The sequence below is a fragment of the Lissotriton vulgaris genome, chromosome 5 (assembly GCF_964263255.1).
Source record: "Lissotriton vulgaris chromosome 5, aLisVul1.2, whole genome shotgun sequence".
Taxonomy (NCBI): Eukaryota; Metazoa; Chordata; class Amphibia; order Caudata; family Salamandridae; genus Lissotriton; species Lissotriton vulgaris.
Window position 1 is genome coordinate 1136246786 of NC_141693.1, and position 18215 is coordinate 1136265000.

The following is an 18215-nucleotide window of genomic DNA, read 5'->3' on the forward strand; positions in this document are numbered from 1 at the left end:
CACTGAACCCCAACCCAGTGTCATTTTGACAACATATAAAGACGATCTAATTCGCTATAACACTACAAAAAAAAGTCAAGAATCTGTGTTCTATCTCCATCGAGGCATAATTATTCAGAAGAACAAAAAAGACAAGGAATATTAACTGAAAGTCGTTAGTGTAGTAAAAGAAACTTGAAACACAAAAAAATACAATTGCAAACCCCGGACTAGGTTGCTTTAGATGGATTTAATTGGATTTATTTAAGATGTGAAACTTTGATAATGCCATTGTTACCTAATGGACAAGTATTTCCTGCCTGAAGTTCAGTAAATGAGTTATAATTATGAAAAATAAAGATTACAGATGTGCCTATGCTATTACACATCTGTGACAAAAAGCTATGGCCATTGGGGCACCTCAGTTCACTTTTTATACTGGACGAAGCCCGGGCCGGTGAACTTTGCTCCATACGCGTAGTTTACAGAGCTTTCAGCACTCTGCGGAGCACGCGGAGTTTCGACAAACACCGCCCCTTGCTCGTGCTCCCATTCGTCAAGTTGGAGAGGGAAATCCACCTCCTGGTGAAATTTTTCCTTGCTCGCTATCCTCAACCTGGCGAGCGTGAGCAAGAAAAATCCACCTCCCGGCTAGATTTCTCAACACGGGTGGTCACAACAACTTGAGTTCAGAAACAGTCAGTTCGCGATCAGAAAGTTGCTGCTCGAGTAGAAAATCTACTTGAGCGGCAGAAAAGAAGCAGTGCCCTCTTGCGCTGCACACGTTGCAGTTCGTGTTGATTTTCCAGGGCAGGACAAAAACGCAAAGCTGAAAATCAACGCAAGGAGGTGTGCCCAAGTGCACTCCACCGATTGGGGAACTACGCATAGCACAGTGGAGTTTTGGGTCACTTCGCAGAGTTCCGCGTAACGCGAACTCCGGCCATGGTAATTAAACATCATCAGTCTTTTCTCCGTTATGGCTATAAGCTTGTTCATGCATTTGAGAGTCTTTATTATAGATTTTCCCCTCCAGTATTTCGGCACCACACTACTCATCACAAAGTATAGTGCCTCAGTATATAACGGCGAACATAATAGGCAAAGTTAGCAGTAATGGTAAAAGAAATAGAAACAATTTGTTATTCAACACAATAAAATGTTACACTTACTTTTTTATAGTGAGCTCCTGGTGCAGGTATTTATCATGCATACATTTTTCTAGCATCGCTACAGCATCCTCTTCCTTCCTCATTCCATTTGGACATTTAAAATCCGCTAAAATATCTGTGGACTGGAGTTCGGATTCTATTTCCTCTAACAACGTCTCCTGTGTGGAAGAAAGCTGCATCTGGGATAGAAGATTCTTAGTGCACTCTGTATCATAAGGACTAGCTAGGATAAGGCTTTGCAAAGATTTGCTTGAGGATTCTGGTGTCCTTACGCCTGTGAAAGACTGCTCTGGGCCACATGATGCTGACAGTTTCTGTACGCAGTCTCCTCCAGGTAAGCAGTCTGAGGTCCGAGACAATTGTCTTGGCAAGCACAATTCAGCACATGGTTCTCCGCTACCTTGGGGATCAGGCAAACGATCCTGGCACAGTTTTTCAGTCAGGTCTTCACAGTTACTAATATGCTCCGAAATATTTCCAAAACCATCCTCTGAGTCTAACAGCTTACATTCTTCCACAAAACTGCTTTGATCTTGAATATCCACTGCATTTTCTCCTTCCTTCGATAAAGGTGCTATGTCTGCCTGCCCATCACTGTTATTGGTCAATGATGCAGGAGACAGTTCAGTCTCGGTCAGAGGAAGTTCATCACAGGCCTCTAGACACTGCATTTCTGCTGCATGATCTTTGTGCTTTTATTTGAACGTGTCTACATAAAAAAAGAAAAAATAATTAGTTGTTTTCCATAGAATTATTTTTACAGTTTATCATTATGTGAGAAGTTGTTAAATATGTGCTACATTCAGCGAAATGCTGGCTTGTGAAATACTCACTAGCAAAAATTTGTTCTTCAAACCAAGCAAGAGTCTTTTGTTGTCCATATTAAGAGGAAGAGTACCATTACCTCTACATTTTTGGGAGTCTTTTTAACACAACGTACAAGGGAGTACACATTCAAAAAGTACACAATCCTTTAGCATTTTTGGGAGCAAAAAGGTTTCCACACAGAACTTCTTAGCTGATACAGCGGAAGCATCGCAAAGCAATTTCAAGTCAAACTGCACTGACTGTAGACCTTTAGCTTCCTGTATGACAAGGTGTAACCAGATCTTAAGCAACATTGGCCAAAGGGAGGCGCAAAGGATTTTCTCAGGTTCACTGACTTTGTCCACAAGAAGCCATGGGCAAAGAAAATATCTCCGAAATTGATCTTTTACATTTTTATCATGTCTTTTATGATAATCATGTACCACGGAAACAGGTAAACCTGCATTAACTTTCTACCTAAAATACCCAATACCTCTAAATGAATTACTGTCCACCAAAGCCACACACCACCACAGACAACTTTGACATCTTAAAGGCATCACAATTGTGAAGCCTAAAAACTAGACTAGCCAACTAACAGCTACAAATTTTCTAATCACAGGAAAGGCTACATACTGAATTATTTCATTATCAGCATCAACCATTTGTCACCATATGAGATAGGTGGTGATTACAAAATCTTACCCGCCGTCTACTTTTTCACTAAATACATCTGCAAAGCAGCAATAAGTAAGGATTTATCTGATGGCAAGTGACTGCCACCTTTGAGGACACGGAAAAATCCGGCCCTGTGCAGTGCACCGCTGTGTCCCTAAGGCTTCTGCTGTTTAATCAACCTTCTGTTGATTCATTAAAAAATTAAAAAAATAAAACATGTACACGCAAATCGGTTTTTGCCAATTTCTATTATATGAATAATCAAATGCATGACCTCAACTAAATTCAAATGTCAAACACAAAGACCATCATCAAATTAAACACTATTTTCAACCTGATAAAGCTCGAGTTATGTTAAAAACAAAATCCACATTTAAGAGTGTATTAACAAATGACCCAATGCATTTCGGGTTATAGAAAACCCTTCTTCAGGGGTACATATAAACAATTCACAAATATACAATATACAATGATGGGCAACGGATAGCTGCCTTCCTGCGAAACTGCAGAAATAAAATAACAAGAACAAAAACATATCACTATATATATTCATATTGAAGGTTGAATTACAAGTGAGAGTTATTAGAATTTGCACCCACAATGGCCAGTTTTTAAAAAACAGATTGAGGACAACGACTCGGACCGAGTGTGGTGCTCTGCGATATAAACGAGAACAGATCCATGCTGCCAGATGCTGTTTGGTGATTGTGAAGCTGAGGTTTAACAACAATAATTCCTCTGTGAAACGTGACTGTGTACATAATGGCTATCAGAAACCAAGACGTGTGGTGTCTGCTGTGCATGCCATTACAACAGAGACTTCAAAAACGTGCATGCGGTCAAGAAACAACCAGTGAAGTGAAAACCAGGGTTATCCCATGAATGCTTACCCCAGGAGATCGCGTTCAATCGAACACAAGAAAACAATAGCTGTGTGACTAATTAAATAACCGCTTCCAAATGCTGAGACAATCGGTGCCAAATATCTAAGAAGCGACGTCTCCCCAAAAGGATAATATATCGCTCTGCAACTGTAAAGAACAAATGCAAGCATATTCATTTCGTGCTTACTCACAAGATTACCTAAACCGATCTTTTGCCCAACGCGTATGCATGCCTCATACCTACAATATAATGGCTTTGTGTATACGCTCTGAAAAACATAAAGCACCCATGTGCGTTATACACTGATTCCAGTTAAAGTTTTTAAAAGGAAGGATACTCGTTTGTTCATAGTTAACCGTGGCTTACCCGTAGTGTACAGCAGAAGCGTTGATTAGCGACTCGACCCAGTGATAACAGAATGAACGTGAGTGCGTGCTAACGTACGTGTGTCCTTTTAGAGGGCAGTCATTCCTGAAGCAAACTTTATTGAAAACCAGTGTCTTGATGCTAATAAAAAACGAAACTAAGTGTCAAGGGGACATTTCTAACCAACCTCAAAACAAAGAAAAAGATTAAATAAATAAAAGGATGAAATAAAGCGACCGGAAATGTAATCCATTGGGCTGCACTTGCAAAGAGAAAGTACATCCCATGTGGTATGTAAAACTGCCAATGTCTATGAGACCAAAAAAAACGACGGTGGTGCCACCACGATTGGTGCATATATGAGTGCAAATGACGAGGATGATTGGACCAAAGTATTAAACAACATCAATAGTAGACTGGATGCTCATGCAAAGGAGGTACATGATCGCAAGATACACAAGTTCAGACGTGACAAAATAGACTATAAACTTGACTAAGTATACACCTGGGCAGAAGCATATGCGCAAAAAATGTAAATTGATACTTGCATAGCGCACTACTCACCCGCAAGGGTCTCAAGGCGCTTGTACGAATACCACTGGGGAACCCATCCTGGCTTTCCCTGTGAGGCGTCCACTCCTGGGCACCCCCAAGGTGGAGGCCAGGCATCCTTAGCGTTGTGGGGGCCGTTGTGGAGATTAAGCAAGCTATTGCCCAGAGTTGCAGAGTGGGACTCCATGATTGGAATAGGCACCGAGGCGAGAAATATCAGGTCTGTGGAATTTTTGAGCCCAAGACCCACCGAAGCGGGGAATCGATCCCTGGTCCCATGCTAGACCTCTGCATCAGGGTCTGCCGCTCTAACCATTGAGCCACAAAAAAGATTCTTAAATAAAACAGGGAACGCATCGTCAGAAGAGAGCGTGGTGACAGACCAAGAATTATCACTACAAAGGCCACCTCTATCACTCACTGCAGAACCATAAGCAGGATCAAAAGAAGGTGAGACATCTACATCTGGAGGCAAAACCTCTTTTTTGTCACAGGGCGAAACATCCAACCATCCTCCGGACAAAACCAATCTGGACAGAAAATACGGACACGGTGGAGACAAAACAACAAAAAAAACAGTAGAATCGGGCCGGCCCCAACTCAACCTGAAGAAAACAGTAACTTAGTGGTGAATATATCCACAAGAAATGCTTTAGAAACGCAAGTGGCCTTGTTCAAATTTATGCGCAAACTTAGGTTAAGATGGTTTTTCTTCTCGACTACTGATGGTCAAGACACTACAAAACCCATGGAAAAATTTTGTACTAAAAGCTAATTTATGCCTCCCTTTTCGCATAAGAGTTTGGACAACTTCGAGTTACTTGTTAAAAAGGATTTGTCTTCAGTTAAGTATGGCATACCGAAACATTCCAATTTGACCCGCAAGGAGCAGCGCATTCTCAACTCACTGAAACAAGAAAAAAACTTGACCTTTCAGCAGGCTGATAAAGGGGGAGTGCTGGTCGCTATGGATTCCACGTTCTATGAGCAAAGCGTAAACATGCATGTTCACAATATGGATACGTACATCCAGCTGGACACAGATCCTACCAAAGAGTTCATGCTGATATTAGCCATGATATTAACTAGAGCAGAGGAGATGGGTTGGATCAATGAGTCTACAAGAAAATTCCTGCAAATCACCACACTTAAGACACCGCATATGTATATGCTTCCAAAGATCCATAAAAATGCAGCAAATCCTCCTTCTCGACCTATAGTAGCGGGTTGTGGATCCATTCATGAACCCATCGGACAGTATTTAGACATACAACCTCTTGTACAATCCTGGTGCACATACGTGAAAGATACCACTGACTGTTTGAACAAACTCAAGACTATCCGTCACCACTTTACAAAAGAGATCTTACTATGCACCATAGATGTGGTAGCTCTATATACCTCAATTCCTCCCAATGAGGGATTGGAAGCAGTGGAATCAAGACTTTTGAACAGTTTGGTACAGGACAACAATGTTTTTTATTGCTATAACTCCTACAATTTTCTCTTTACCATAGTTACTTCTCTTGGCAAGGGAAGTTCGTTCTACAACGCACAGGTACCTCTATGGTTTTTCTGGGAGCTCCATTCTACGCGAATACTTACATGGCGCACTTCGTAGAGATGCGAGGTTTGGGGCTGGGAGCACGACCGAAGTAAGGTGCTCGCCTAGGAGTCGCTTGCGGCACGAAGGCGCTACACTCGGTCGTGCTCCCAGCCCCAAACCTCGCCACGCTGGGGTGAAATGACGAGTTTAAAGCCAGTAGAGGGGACCAGGAGCGGGGAGCCTCGAGGGATTGCTGCCGCTCAGGTCGCCATCTTGGCCACCCCCAGAGGCGGGCGGTGATCGGCTCCAGCATCATGGCGGCAGCGTGACCCGGGCACTGGGAAGCGGACGCCCTGCACTGTCGGACCTCCCGGTCTGGAGATGATTGCTGTGGCCATGGGACCCCCGTCGTAGTGAGATGGCGGGCTCTGGTCCAGGGCGAAGGAAGTGACTGGGCATTGACGGTGGCCGTTGCAAGCATCCTGCGGTAGCTGTGGGTCCTCTGGCGGTTCAGCAAAACTCGAGCACCCGGCGTCCAGGCCTTCTAAGCGACGAGGGCCAAGGCAACACTGCAGTGGACGTGCTGCCAGCCGTCATCGCCAGCGGTCGCGGCCTCTGCATGGACTAGAGGTGAGGAGCAGCCCCTTGTGGAGGAGCGGAGAGAGGCGGCACACAGCAGGCGACGCTGGGGTCCAGGCCAGCGGACCCCTGGCAGTCACAACACTCGAGGCGTGGCTTGGTGGCCTACATGCAGGGCCCAGGGGCGGCACAGCCGGACATCCGGGTGCGGTCGCGGGTTGGGTGCCGTAGCCCAACGGCCCCCCCAGGCACCCTACAGGAGAGTGTGACCGGCGGGGAGTGGGAGTCCCACAGATAAAGCAAGGAGGGGAGGCGCAGTGGTCAGTGCGCCATTTCTCGAGAGGCGCCATTACGCAGGAACAGCTGCGGCCTGGAGCAGGTGGCTGGTAGTGTCACCGGGGCACCCAGGCGTTGTGGTGGCCTAGTGCGGCTGGAATGGAGGCGGCTGGAGCACAGGCGGGAGGGGGCAGCTACAGGACCCCTGGGGGGGCTGTGGGCGAGGAGCGGCCCCCCACGGCGAGGTCGAGGTTTACAACAGTCAGCGGGCAATGTGGGGGCAGCCATGATGCAGGTGGGGGCTGGACGATAGTGCTGCTGGTGACTGAGACCCCTGGTTAGCTCCGCCTGATCGGACAGGACGATTGCCCCGGGGCACTTTGGCCTGGAGGACTGTAGACCTATCAGGGAGGACGTTTGACTCCCACAGAGGGTGGGGGCGGAGCAACTTAGTCCTGTGGAGCCCTACCGTTGCAGAGGTGAGGAGCATGTTGGGGGCCTTGGGACAGCCAAGAAGTGGCCTACGACGTCTGGAGCATTGGCTTTGGTCCCTGGGGGGTGGGTCTCCGCCCCCAATGTGATATTTAGAGGCCGCACCGGTTCACTCTCCCACGAGGCTTGTGGAGATAATCTTGAGGGTCCGGGGGGCCAGCTGGGGAGAGGTGGCCGGAGGGGGAAGACCCCGGTACAGCAAGCGACGCCAGGAAGGGGAAACCTAGCAAAGCGGCGGTGCGACAGCGCCTTCTGACATATTCTCGGCTCACTGGAACTCGATTGCGGCATGGCCAACGCCAGGAAGAAGGGGGAGCGATCCCTCAAATCAGCCCCCGCAGGAGATGCTGGTGGAGCGTCTCAAGCAAATGCACGGCCACAACAGGACTTAACGTCCACGGCGAACCCCGTTACTAGGGAGTTCTTGGAGGCTCTGTTCAGTTCCCCGTTGGGATGATTTTCGGTCCTTAAAGCAAGATGTGGCAGGCGAAGTCAGAGAAATCCGCCGAGAGGTTGAAGGACTGGGAGAGCGGGTTGCTGCTGTAGAAGAGGGGGCGCACTCTAACTGCGAGGACATCAAATTCCTGCAACAAGAAATTATTCGCCTCAAGGACCAACACCTGGACCTTCAAGCGCACGCCGATGACCTGGAAAACAGGTCCAGACGCAATAACATTCACGTCAGAGGGGTTCAGTCACGAGAGGAAGGATAGGACATGGTGGGCTACCTACAAGGCCTGTTCAGGGCGAAGATACCGACTTTGATATCCGCATCGATCGGGCGCATTGGGTGGGCCTGGGAAGGAGAGTGCTGGCCTCAGCTCGAGCTATTTTGGCTTTTCTGCCGGACTTCGTGTTGAAGGAGCGCATTTTGCGGGAGGCCAGGAAGAAACAGCCTCTTCAATACCTGGGCCACCCAGTTGCCCTGTATCATGATCTTGCCTCCATCACACTGCAGAAAAGAAAGGCCTTTAAAGACGTGACATCCTATCTAAGGGACAAAGGGGTGCCTTACTCATGGGGATACACCTTTCGCATCATCTTCAAGTGGAATGGCAAGCTGCAACAGCTACGATCCCTTCATGAAACTTGTGATCTGTTAGGCATCGAGATTCAGAACCGCGAACCATAGCCTCCCCCAGCCCAGAGACCATCAAGGGACGGTTGGCAGACCGTGAACCACCGTCGCTCTCCTAAAACTGTCCTGAAGCCTGACTCTCAGGCGTCGTCTCAAGAAAGAGAAGCGGCCCTGGAGGCGGTGAAGCGGGACACCGCCAACATGGAATGAACACGTGGAAGCAGCTGGGGTGTGCGTAGCACGATGACTTAGCTGGCCGGGGGGGGGGGGGGGGGGTTTGGGGTGGAGGGGGGAGGGAGCGGGGTTGCCCAGACTCCACGTGGACCACTTCTTCTCTTTGCTCTTCCACAAGCTTGCGAACACGGACTGAAGGCGCTGGACAATGGTGATGGGTCGGGACAGCATTGTTGGGGTTATGGAGGGGGACATGGGGAGTTGGGAGGGGGTTATCGCGGTTGGGTTAGGGTGGAGGGAGGACGGGGAGGGTGGTTGGAGGGAAGGGAAGGGTGGCTGGGAGAGAGGAACTGGTGTGTTGTCTGTGGGGTAGACGGGTAGTGAGGCTTCAGCGCCATAGAGCACATGCATTGTAGGGGCCTGCACACACGCACTACTCCCCGCCAGGAGACACTATAGGACAGCGCCTTATTCAAGTCCCTTCCCATGACCCAAGTTTTAACATTTAACGTGAAGAGGCTGAATAACCCCATTAAGAGACAGGCGATCCCGAGCTATCTTGAGAATTTGGGGGCCTCCATCTGTTTATTGCAGGAGATGCACCTACTGCCTAAAGACTGGCATAGAATGAGGTCGCGGACCTTTCCTCAGCAGTTTTATTTTTCCATGCGGGACAAGAAGGGGGGGTGGCCTTACTCCTTGCAAAGCACTTTAAGGGCAGGGTCGGGGATAAAGTGGCAGAGACGAAAGGAAGACTCTTGACATATAGGTTTTGGATGGGGATACTTCTGTCATCATAGGTTCTATTTATGCCCCTAACTCTGGACAGGAGCCATTTCTCATAGACTCAATCTCGGACATCCTCCGTCACCGGGACAGGCGGGTCTTGTTGGGAGGGGATCTCAATATAGTCATGGACCCGAACAGAGACAGGTCAGGTAATGGGCATGAAAATACGGGGGCCCTTTCCAAGGTGGGGGCGGACTGGCTACTTGATAGAGGCTTGGTGGACATCTGGAGGGTAGCTCATCCTCATAGCACGCAATACTCCTTCAAATCCCATGTCCACCGCACTTATGCGCGCCTTAATCACTTCTTAGGCTTTCCGAACTTAATTCCCTGGCCCATGCGGTTGAAATTAGCCCTGAGGCATTGTCGGACCACGACGTGGTGATGCCGACTATTTATTGGCGCTACACGAGTCAAAGAACGGTAAAGTGGCGCCTACGGGAGTCTCTGCTACAGAGGCCAGACGCCCGACGGCAACTGCAAAAATGTCTGACCGACTACTTGGCATCTAATGATATCGCCGGCACTCCACTGCCAACCCTTTAGGGGGGCTCTCAAAGCAGTGATGAGAGGCGAGCTTATCGCGATCTCAGCAGCGGACAACCATGCGCGTAGGGAAAAGAGACAGGAGTTGCTGGCCAAGGTGTTGGTACTCACGCGAGTTCACAGCCGGACTGGGGCCCGCGTATGTGGCGGCAACTCAAAGCAGCTGGGGCACAGTTGGCAAGTCTAGATCTCGACCGAGCGGAGTACGCTGCCCTAAGGCTTAAACACTTCTATTACATAGGCGGCGATCGGACTGGGAAACTTCTCACTAGCAAACTCAGGGCGCGCACAGAGCGCTCCAGGATTGCAGCGGTCCATACTGCGACTGGAGATAGAGTCGAAAGCAACGAGCAGATCGCGGAAGCCTTCTGTGTTTTTTATGTCTCCTTGTACAGTAGGGACTCCACCATTGTTGGAGCGGGGGAGGAATACCTGCAGAGGGCGGGCACTACCGCTCTTAATGCTTCAGGGATTGTGAGTAATAAAGGGGTAGACCTTTAGAACTCAAGGACCTGGGTCCATATGACAGTACAAAAAAGTGTTGGTCCGAGTTGCAATGTGACTCATGTACAATATTCAGTCTGTACCATATCAAACTGATACTCACCACATAACCATTTGCCATAGATTTACACGCATTTATCAAAAAGAATCAAAAAGAGAAAGATTTGTATGCATTTATTTCTGCATAATCAGTGTTCACGCAATACTGGTATTTGCGTTCATTAATCAGCTTAGTTGTATCAAATATTACAAAAAACAAAAGTACTTGAATGCAATTGTTAAATCATTACATTTCAGAGTGCTCTCAGTGGGAAGGGAATGGGAAGTGCGAAGGTTGTGAGGGACCGGGTAAAGGTGGTGTGACTTTTTAAAGACATCACGTTAAAATCAAAACACGCCTTTACAATCAAAATGTACAAAAGGTTCCAAAATTGCATCACACATAGGTCAAATTAATATATTTCTTTGCGTCCTATGGTGTGCTGGGATGGCGTAGTCTACGTTTCGACCCCCGAAGTACGCTAGAAGGGTAATTATGGCCTCATGTTGGGGTCTTCATCAGGACAGTGAGAAAGGAGAGCCTACAAGAATAATGTGGAGGCTGTAGTGAAATTAGGAAAGGGTGAGCAAACTCAGTTGTATTTATAATAATTAGAATGGGTTTACATACATCAAAGAACGGTTGACATCTGTACAGTCTTGGGGTGGGCCTGAGCTGGCTCCTTGATATTCTGTTAAGACATAATGGGTAGAGACTGGGGCTCAATATCTAGCTAGACTGGGCTGCCAGATGCAATATACTTGTGTAGAAAGGGGAACTTACTTGGACACTGTTCCTTACTGGAGTCTAGGCATCGTATCAGGGATTAGTCCTGGTATTTCCAAACGTATTTCCAAAAGCACACCATAGGACGCTAAGAAATATATTAATTTGACCTATGTGTGATGCAATTTTGGAACCTTTTGTACATTTTGATTGTAAAGGAGTGTTTTGATTTTAACGTGCTGTCTTTAAAAAGTCATACCACCTTTACCCGGTCCCTCACAACCTTCGCACTTCCCCTTCCCTTCCCACTGAGCGCACTCTGAAATGTAATGATTTAACAATTGCATTCAAGTACTTTTGTTTTTTGTAATATTTGATACAACTAAGCTGATTAATGAACGCAAATACCAGTATTGCGTTCATTAATCAGAACACTGATTATGCAGAAATAAATGCATAAAAATCTTTCTCTTTTTGATTCTTTTTGATAAATGCGTGTAAATCTATGGCAAATGGTTATGTGGTGAGTATCAGTTTGATATGGTACAGACTGAATATTGTACATGAGTCACATTGCAACTCGGACCAACACTTTTTTGTACTGCTTAATGCTTCAGGGGCTGCGGCGCTTGATGCTCCTATTAAGGTCGAAGAGGTGATTAGCACGATAGCGGGCCTCAAACCGTTGAAATCGCCGGGCCCAGACGGGTTTTCCGCGGGCTTTTATAAGACCTTCTGCCAGTCCTTAGCGCCGGTGTTGACGCGTCTGTTCAATTCATTTCAAGGCCCAGGGTCAATTCCGGCGGAGATGCTGGAAGCTGACGTCATTGTCTTCCCAAGCCCAGGAAGGACCCCACCCAGTGCGCGGCTTATAGGCCAATCTCCCTCCTTAACCTCGATTTGAAGATATTCACTGGTGTTCTGGCTGCTAGGTTGGGCCCGCGTCTTCCAGGCATAATCGAGCCTGACCAATCGGGCTTTATCCCTAACAGGCAAAGCAGCGATGACACCAAGAGAATCATGCATCTAATAGATAAAGCCCACTATACGGGCCTGGATGCCCTAGTGCTCTCGATCGATGCGGAGAAAGCATTTGATCGGGTGGACTGGGGGTTCCTAGATACAAAATTGGCTCATTTCGGGGTGGGTGAACGCTTCCTGCCGTGGGTGGCGAGTTGCTATGACAAACATAGGGCAACGATAAGGGTCAATAGAACTTGCTCCAAGCCTTTTGATATTCAGCAGGGGACTAGGCAGGGGTATCCCCTCTCCCCCCTGCTTTTTGCGTTATAGGTCGAACCCTTGGCGCTGTGTCTCCGAGACAATTCCCAGATGTCCGGAATCCCCTTCGGGGTGGAACAGCATACAGTCAGCTTATACGCGGATGACATTTTGGCGACGCTCTCCTCTCCTAGGCGGTCGGCCTCAGCCTTCCTGAGTGATCTGGAAGAATTTGGCATGGTCTCAGGCTTCAAGGTCAATGTGGGAAAGTCTATGCTCTTGCCCATAGGCCTCCATAAGGGCGCCCCTGCAGACGCCTTTTGGGAGTTGGGGGGTTTGCAGACCCTGAACGAAATCCCTTACCTGGGGGTCACCTTAACACCGTCCACCAGCTTCACTCTTACCGGCAACTACACCAACCTCACCCTCCAGGTGACTGCCACCCTGCGGCGCTGGAAAACACATCCCCTATCGCTGTTGGGTAGGGTGGCTGCAGTGAAAATGTCAATTTTGCCCAAAATTCTATATGTCTTTCAGACAATCCCCGACACACCCCCTCTACACTATATACATACGCTGCAGTCCGAGATCCACCGTTTTATCTGGGCCGGGAAACGTCCGAGGCTCCGTCGTGACATCGCTGTCCGCCCTCCGGAGTAGGGAGGTCTGGGGATTCCTCATCTTATGACATACTATAAGGCTGCCCAGCTTCGCTACTTGGTAGAATGGAGCACACCTGAATCCGAAAAGAGGTGACTATTCCAGGACAGGGCCATGGCCCGCCTCCCTCTATGGAAGGTCCCTTTTTTAAAACCAGCCGACCGGCCCTTGTACATGAGGAAATCTCCGATCACCCGCTCAGTAATGCGTGTGTGGGACTCAGTCGCTGTACGGCGGAATCTCACGTCCTTTCCCTCGCCTCTTACTCCGCTCTTCAATAATCCAGATTTTCCATCAGGCACAGACGCGCGAGCCTTTCCCCAGTGGCGTGTATCGACCTGCCGTTCGGCGGGCTATCTGTTTGACCTTCAGGGCTTCATTTCCTATTCGGATCGACCGGACTGGCACGATATTAAAGATCCCAAACGGTTTCAATATTTTCAGCTCCGTCACTGGCTGCTCCACTCAGACGTGAAGCTCTGGGTTAGCCATAAACTTACAACCTTTGAGAAATGGCTCCTCTCCAAACACTCCGACCGAAAACTGATCACTGAACTCTACCCCATGCTGCTTCCCCCTGCACCGCAAGACAAGTCAGCGGGTCAGCGCTGCTGGGAAGCGGAACTAAGCCGTAGCCTATCGCTCCTGGAATGGCAAAAGATTTATTACAGGGCTCATCACACACCAGGGAATATTGGGATTAGAGAAGCGGTGGTCAAGGTGGCCACCTTTTGGCATTTGACGTCGGTCCGATTGCACCAAATCAACCCCGACCGTAGCCCTGACTGTTGGAGGGGTTGTGGAGAACCAGGCACCCTGACACCCATTCTTTGGGAGTTTAGGGAGGTGCAGGGGTTTTGGGAGGTAGTTCTTACTGGGGTGGACACCTATTTTGAAACTGAGATTCCCCGCTTCCCCGCCTATACCCTCTTAGGTTTGCCTAATGCACTTACATTTCCACTTAAATCTCTACGGGGGAGGCAGATGGGGATAGCCCTAGGGGCAGCTGTACATCATATCTTATCGCTCTGGGGCTCTCAAACCCGGCCCTCGCACACAGGATGGCTGCACAAGTTGTGGTATATTACAGGCATGGAGCGCTTGCAAGCCACCCTCATGGCCTCAACAGCGTCTTTCCACGAGGTGTGGCGACCACTCATCTCGCAGCTGGTGCAGAAATTTAATGAAATGACTTGCCCCAAATATCTGCGGCTGCTCAGGCTCACAGAAGCTCTGGCGCCCGCGGAAAGATCACAGGAGGTGTAAGCTACTATTCCCACATGGCGAATGACACGCCGGTTTTGGGTTTCGGGGTGGGGGTTGGAGGAAGTTGGGTCGGGGGGGGGGGGTTGTTGGGAGGGTTGTTAGGGCTGGTGCGGGTCGGGAGACGACGAGTTTCTTGTTTGCTACAGCACCATTGGCACTACACGGCCAGGGGCAGGTACCTCATTCCTGTCCCAGGAACTTGCTGATGGGATATCGAATGCAACTGCTGGGGCTCGAGGTTCAGTTCGTAAGTATGTTGAATGGACTCGGGGGGGGGGGGCTCCAGGGGTCTGTCCTTGACTAACGCACCTGTGTTTATTTTTTATCCATAAAATCCATAAAATACAGATATTTAAAAAAAAAATTAAAAAATATTTTCCTGTATCGCAGCTTATCAGGATTAAAAGGATAACATCTCACCTAGAAGAAACTGAAACGTTAATTGACGGACAACTGCAACGATACAAAGAACGGGGCAATCCCCAGCATATTTTAGCAGCTGCCAAGGAAACGACAGCTAAGAAGAGACGTGAAGATCTACTAAAATCTGTGAAGACATCAAATAGGAGAGAAGTGTTTATTTTGAAACATTCTGAGCAGGCTGCAAAAATAAAAAAAGATCATTACTAACAGATGGGAAATCATAGAACAGGAGGTCGATTTCAAATCTGTTTTCTCAGACAAACCGATATTTGCGCACACTTGTTCAAAAAACCTACAGGAATTAAACAAAACAGGCACCAGTTGAGAACACCAAGACCAACAAAGGCATGAGAAAATGTTGGAACTGCGGGCAATGTAGTAATGTGATTACAGGAAACACAGTCGCTCACCCAAACACTGGGAAAAAGATTCAATTAAAACACACGTTGTATTGTAATACAGAGGGCGTGATTTATGCTATCAAATGTCTATGCGTACCAATATACATAGGTAGAACATCTTGTAAGATTAAGAGCCAGATAATGGAGCATAAAAGTATTATCCGCAACCAAAACTGCAATTCCTGCTTGGCGTCACACTGGGTTAAGACACCTCATACCATACCGCAGATCAGATTCACTGTATTCGAAAAAATTGATGTGTTACCAGGGATAGAATTTAACGTGTTGTTAGCAAGAAGGGAAACATTTTAGATTCATTACTTAGGGACGATCATCCCCGGGGGTCTAAATGATCACTATGAGCTACTGTGTTTTTTTATAGTTGTTTTCTATAGATATTTGTTGCCATGCTTTGTAAAGAATTTGCATTCATATATGTACCAATTGTGGTGGCACCACCGACGTTTTTTTTTGTCTCATAGACATTGGCAGTATTACATACCACACGGGATGTACTTTCTCTTTGTAAGTGTAGCCCAAAGGATTACATTTCAGGTCGTTTTATTTCGTCCTTTTATTTATTTAATCTTTTTCTTTGTTTTCAGGTTGGTGAGATATGTCCCCTTGACACTTAAATTTGTTTCTTATTAGCATCAATACACTGGTTTTCAATAAAGTTTGCTTCAGGAATGACTGCCCTTTAAAAGGACACACGTACGTCAGCACGTACGCACGTTCATTCTGTGATCACGGGGTCAAGTCGCTAATCAACGCTTCTGCTATACACTACGGGTAAGCCGTGGATAACTTTGAACAAACGAGTATCCTTCCTTTGAAAACTTTAACTGGAATCAGTGTATAAAGCACATGGGTGCTTTATGTTTTTCAGAGCGTATGCACAAAGCCAGTATATCTAGGTAAGAGGCATGCATACGCATTGGGCGAAGGATCGGTCTCCTGGGGTAAGCATTCATGGGATAACCCTGGTTTTCACTTCACTGGTCGTTTCATGACCGCATGCATGTTTTTTAGGTCACTGTTGTAATGGCATGCACAGCAGACACCACACGTCTTGGTTTCTGATAGCCGTTATGTACACAATCATGTTTCACAGAGGAATTATTGTTGTTAAACCTCAGCTGCACAATCACCAAACAGCGTCGGGGAGCATGGATCTGTTCAAGTTTATATAACAGAGCACCACACTCGGTCCGAGTCGTTGTCATCAATCTGTTTTTTTTTTTAACTAGCCACTGTGTTTGCAAATTCTAATAACGTTCACTTGTGATTCAACCACAAAGATGAATATGTATAGTGATATATGTTTTTGTTCTTTTATTTTTGCAGTTCCTGAGGAAGGCAGCGATCCGTTGCCCATCACTGTATATTTGTAATGTGAATTGTTTATATGTACCCCTGAAGAAGGGTTTTCTATAACCCGCAATGCATTGGGTCATGTGTTAATACACTCTTAAATGTGGATTTTGTTTTGACATGACTTGAGCTTTATCAAGTTGAAAATCGTGTTTTATTTGATGATGGTCATTGTATTTGACATTTGAATTTAGTTGAGGTCATGCTTTTGATTATTCATATAATAGAAATTGACAAAAACTGATTTGCGTGTACATGTTTTATTTTTTTTATTTTTTATTGAATCAACAGAAGGTTGATTAAACAGCAGAAGCCTAAGGGACACAGTGGTGCACTGCACATTGCCGGATTTTTCCATGGCCTCAAATTTGCATATATTAATCGGGGGTCAGGGCCAAAACCCCACTTTTACAGGAGCATAGTAAACAGATTAACTTAGGTATAATGAAATAGGAATTAAGGGTAAAATAATTAGCATAGGGTGTGCAGTTTAACATATTGAGACAGAACATAAAGTGACTGCCACCGCATCTTAACCACTGAAAATGTGGAGATTAAAACACAGGATCACTACAAACCTAAAATCTTCTCTTAAAATTTTCGGCTAAAATCTTTAGTTATTAAATAAAAAGTAACTGTGAAATCGCTAATCTCCATAGGAAAAGGTGAATCCATGTAACATCATATTTCATGCCACCAATGTTACTCATGCCCCCCAACGGGAGGTGGTCAGTAATCACTGAAAGGATAATGGTTTGTCTCCCATATAGTCAGGGTTCATGCCCTGGCCTGGCCTGAAACTGAGATCAGTAAACTTTTGGCATGACATCTTGTGCCACCGAGGAGGGTTCTGGCTGACTCTTAGTTGTGCGGGACCTCTCTTCAGCATTTAACATAGTGATCACCCTGTTCCTTTTAGCTGCTTGACCACGGTCCCTAACTTCAATTAAAAGACTTTAAACGGTTTCCATTCTTTTTTGAGCCAGGAAACAGAAAGGGTCTCATTATGTCCTTTTCTTTCAGAGAGTTACCCTATTCAGCGGTGTTCCGCAAGTGTATCTGGTCTCTAAGTCATATTTAATATCTAGTTTGTTCCATATTTAAGAATTTGAATAAATATCACCTGACTGCTAAATTTTATAGAGGTTACGCTCTATGTAAAATTCTCTAAAGACTCCACATTGTTAAATGACATTTAAAAGTGTCTTCGTCCAAGTTTGTTTTTTGATGCAAGCTAATTACTTTTAATCTAACAGCTCCAGATTGACCTAAGTACATTGGCAACAAAACGGCCCTCACCTCTTGTCTTGCCTTGCCTTGTGAGCATTGACATTTGAGTTCTACCATTAGTGGTATGAACCTTTATCTCTTTTATTTCATATAAGATCCTAGCATTGTCAATACAAGCAGTAACCACATGGGATCACAGATGCAGATGGCTACATAATGAGGCAATCTATAGGGTTGTTCTGTCTGATATGCCAATTAACCTGGCAGAGAAAGTCATTATTTAAAGAGGACATCAGATTCTCAATCAAAATAATACAACACAAAATACCAAAACACTAGTGTGTTCCTGTACTACCAGACGTAGTCACTGGACAATCTTCAGTACAATATAAAAAAGGTTTACACCTGAACAGATCTTTGGCCTTTAACTGGGTACTGAATATTCCTGCAT

General features: G+C 46.5%; 1 protein-coding gene across 11 annotated transcripts in view; it reads right to left on the reverse strand.

Annotated features, from left to right (window-relative positions):
• Positions 1 to 18215, reverse strand: part of CCDC186 (coiled-coil domain containing 186) — a 662916-nt gene that overhangs the window by 568005 nt on the left and 76696 nt on the right. For all 11 annotated transcript variants that reach the window (XM_086922872.1, XM_086922870.1, XM_086922871.1 and 8 more), the window contains exon 2: positions 1152 to 1860. In XM_086922872.1, coding sequence (XP_086778998.1) covers positions 1152 to 1822 — 671 coding nt within the window. In that variant the 5' untranslated portion in view covers positions 1823 to 1860. The remainder of the gene's footprint in view (positions 1 to 1151; positions 1861 to 18215) is intronic.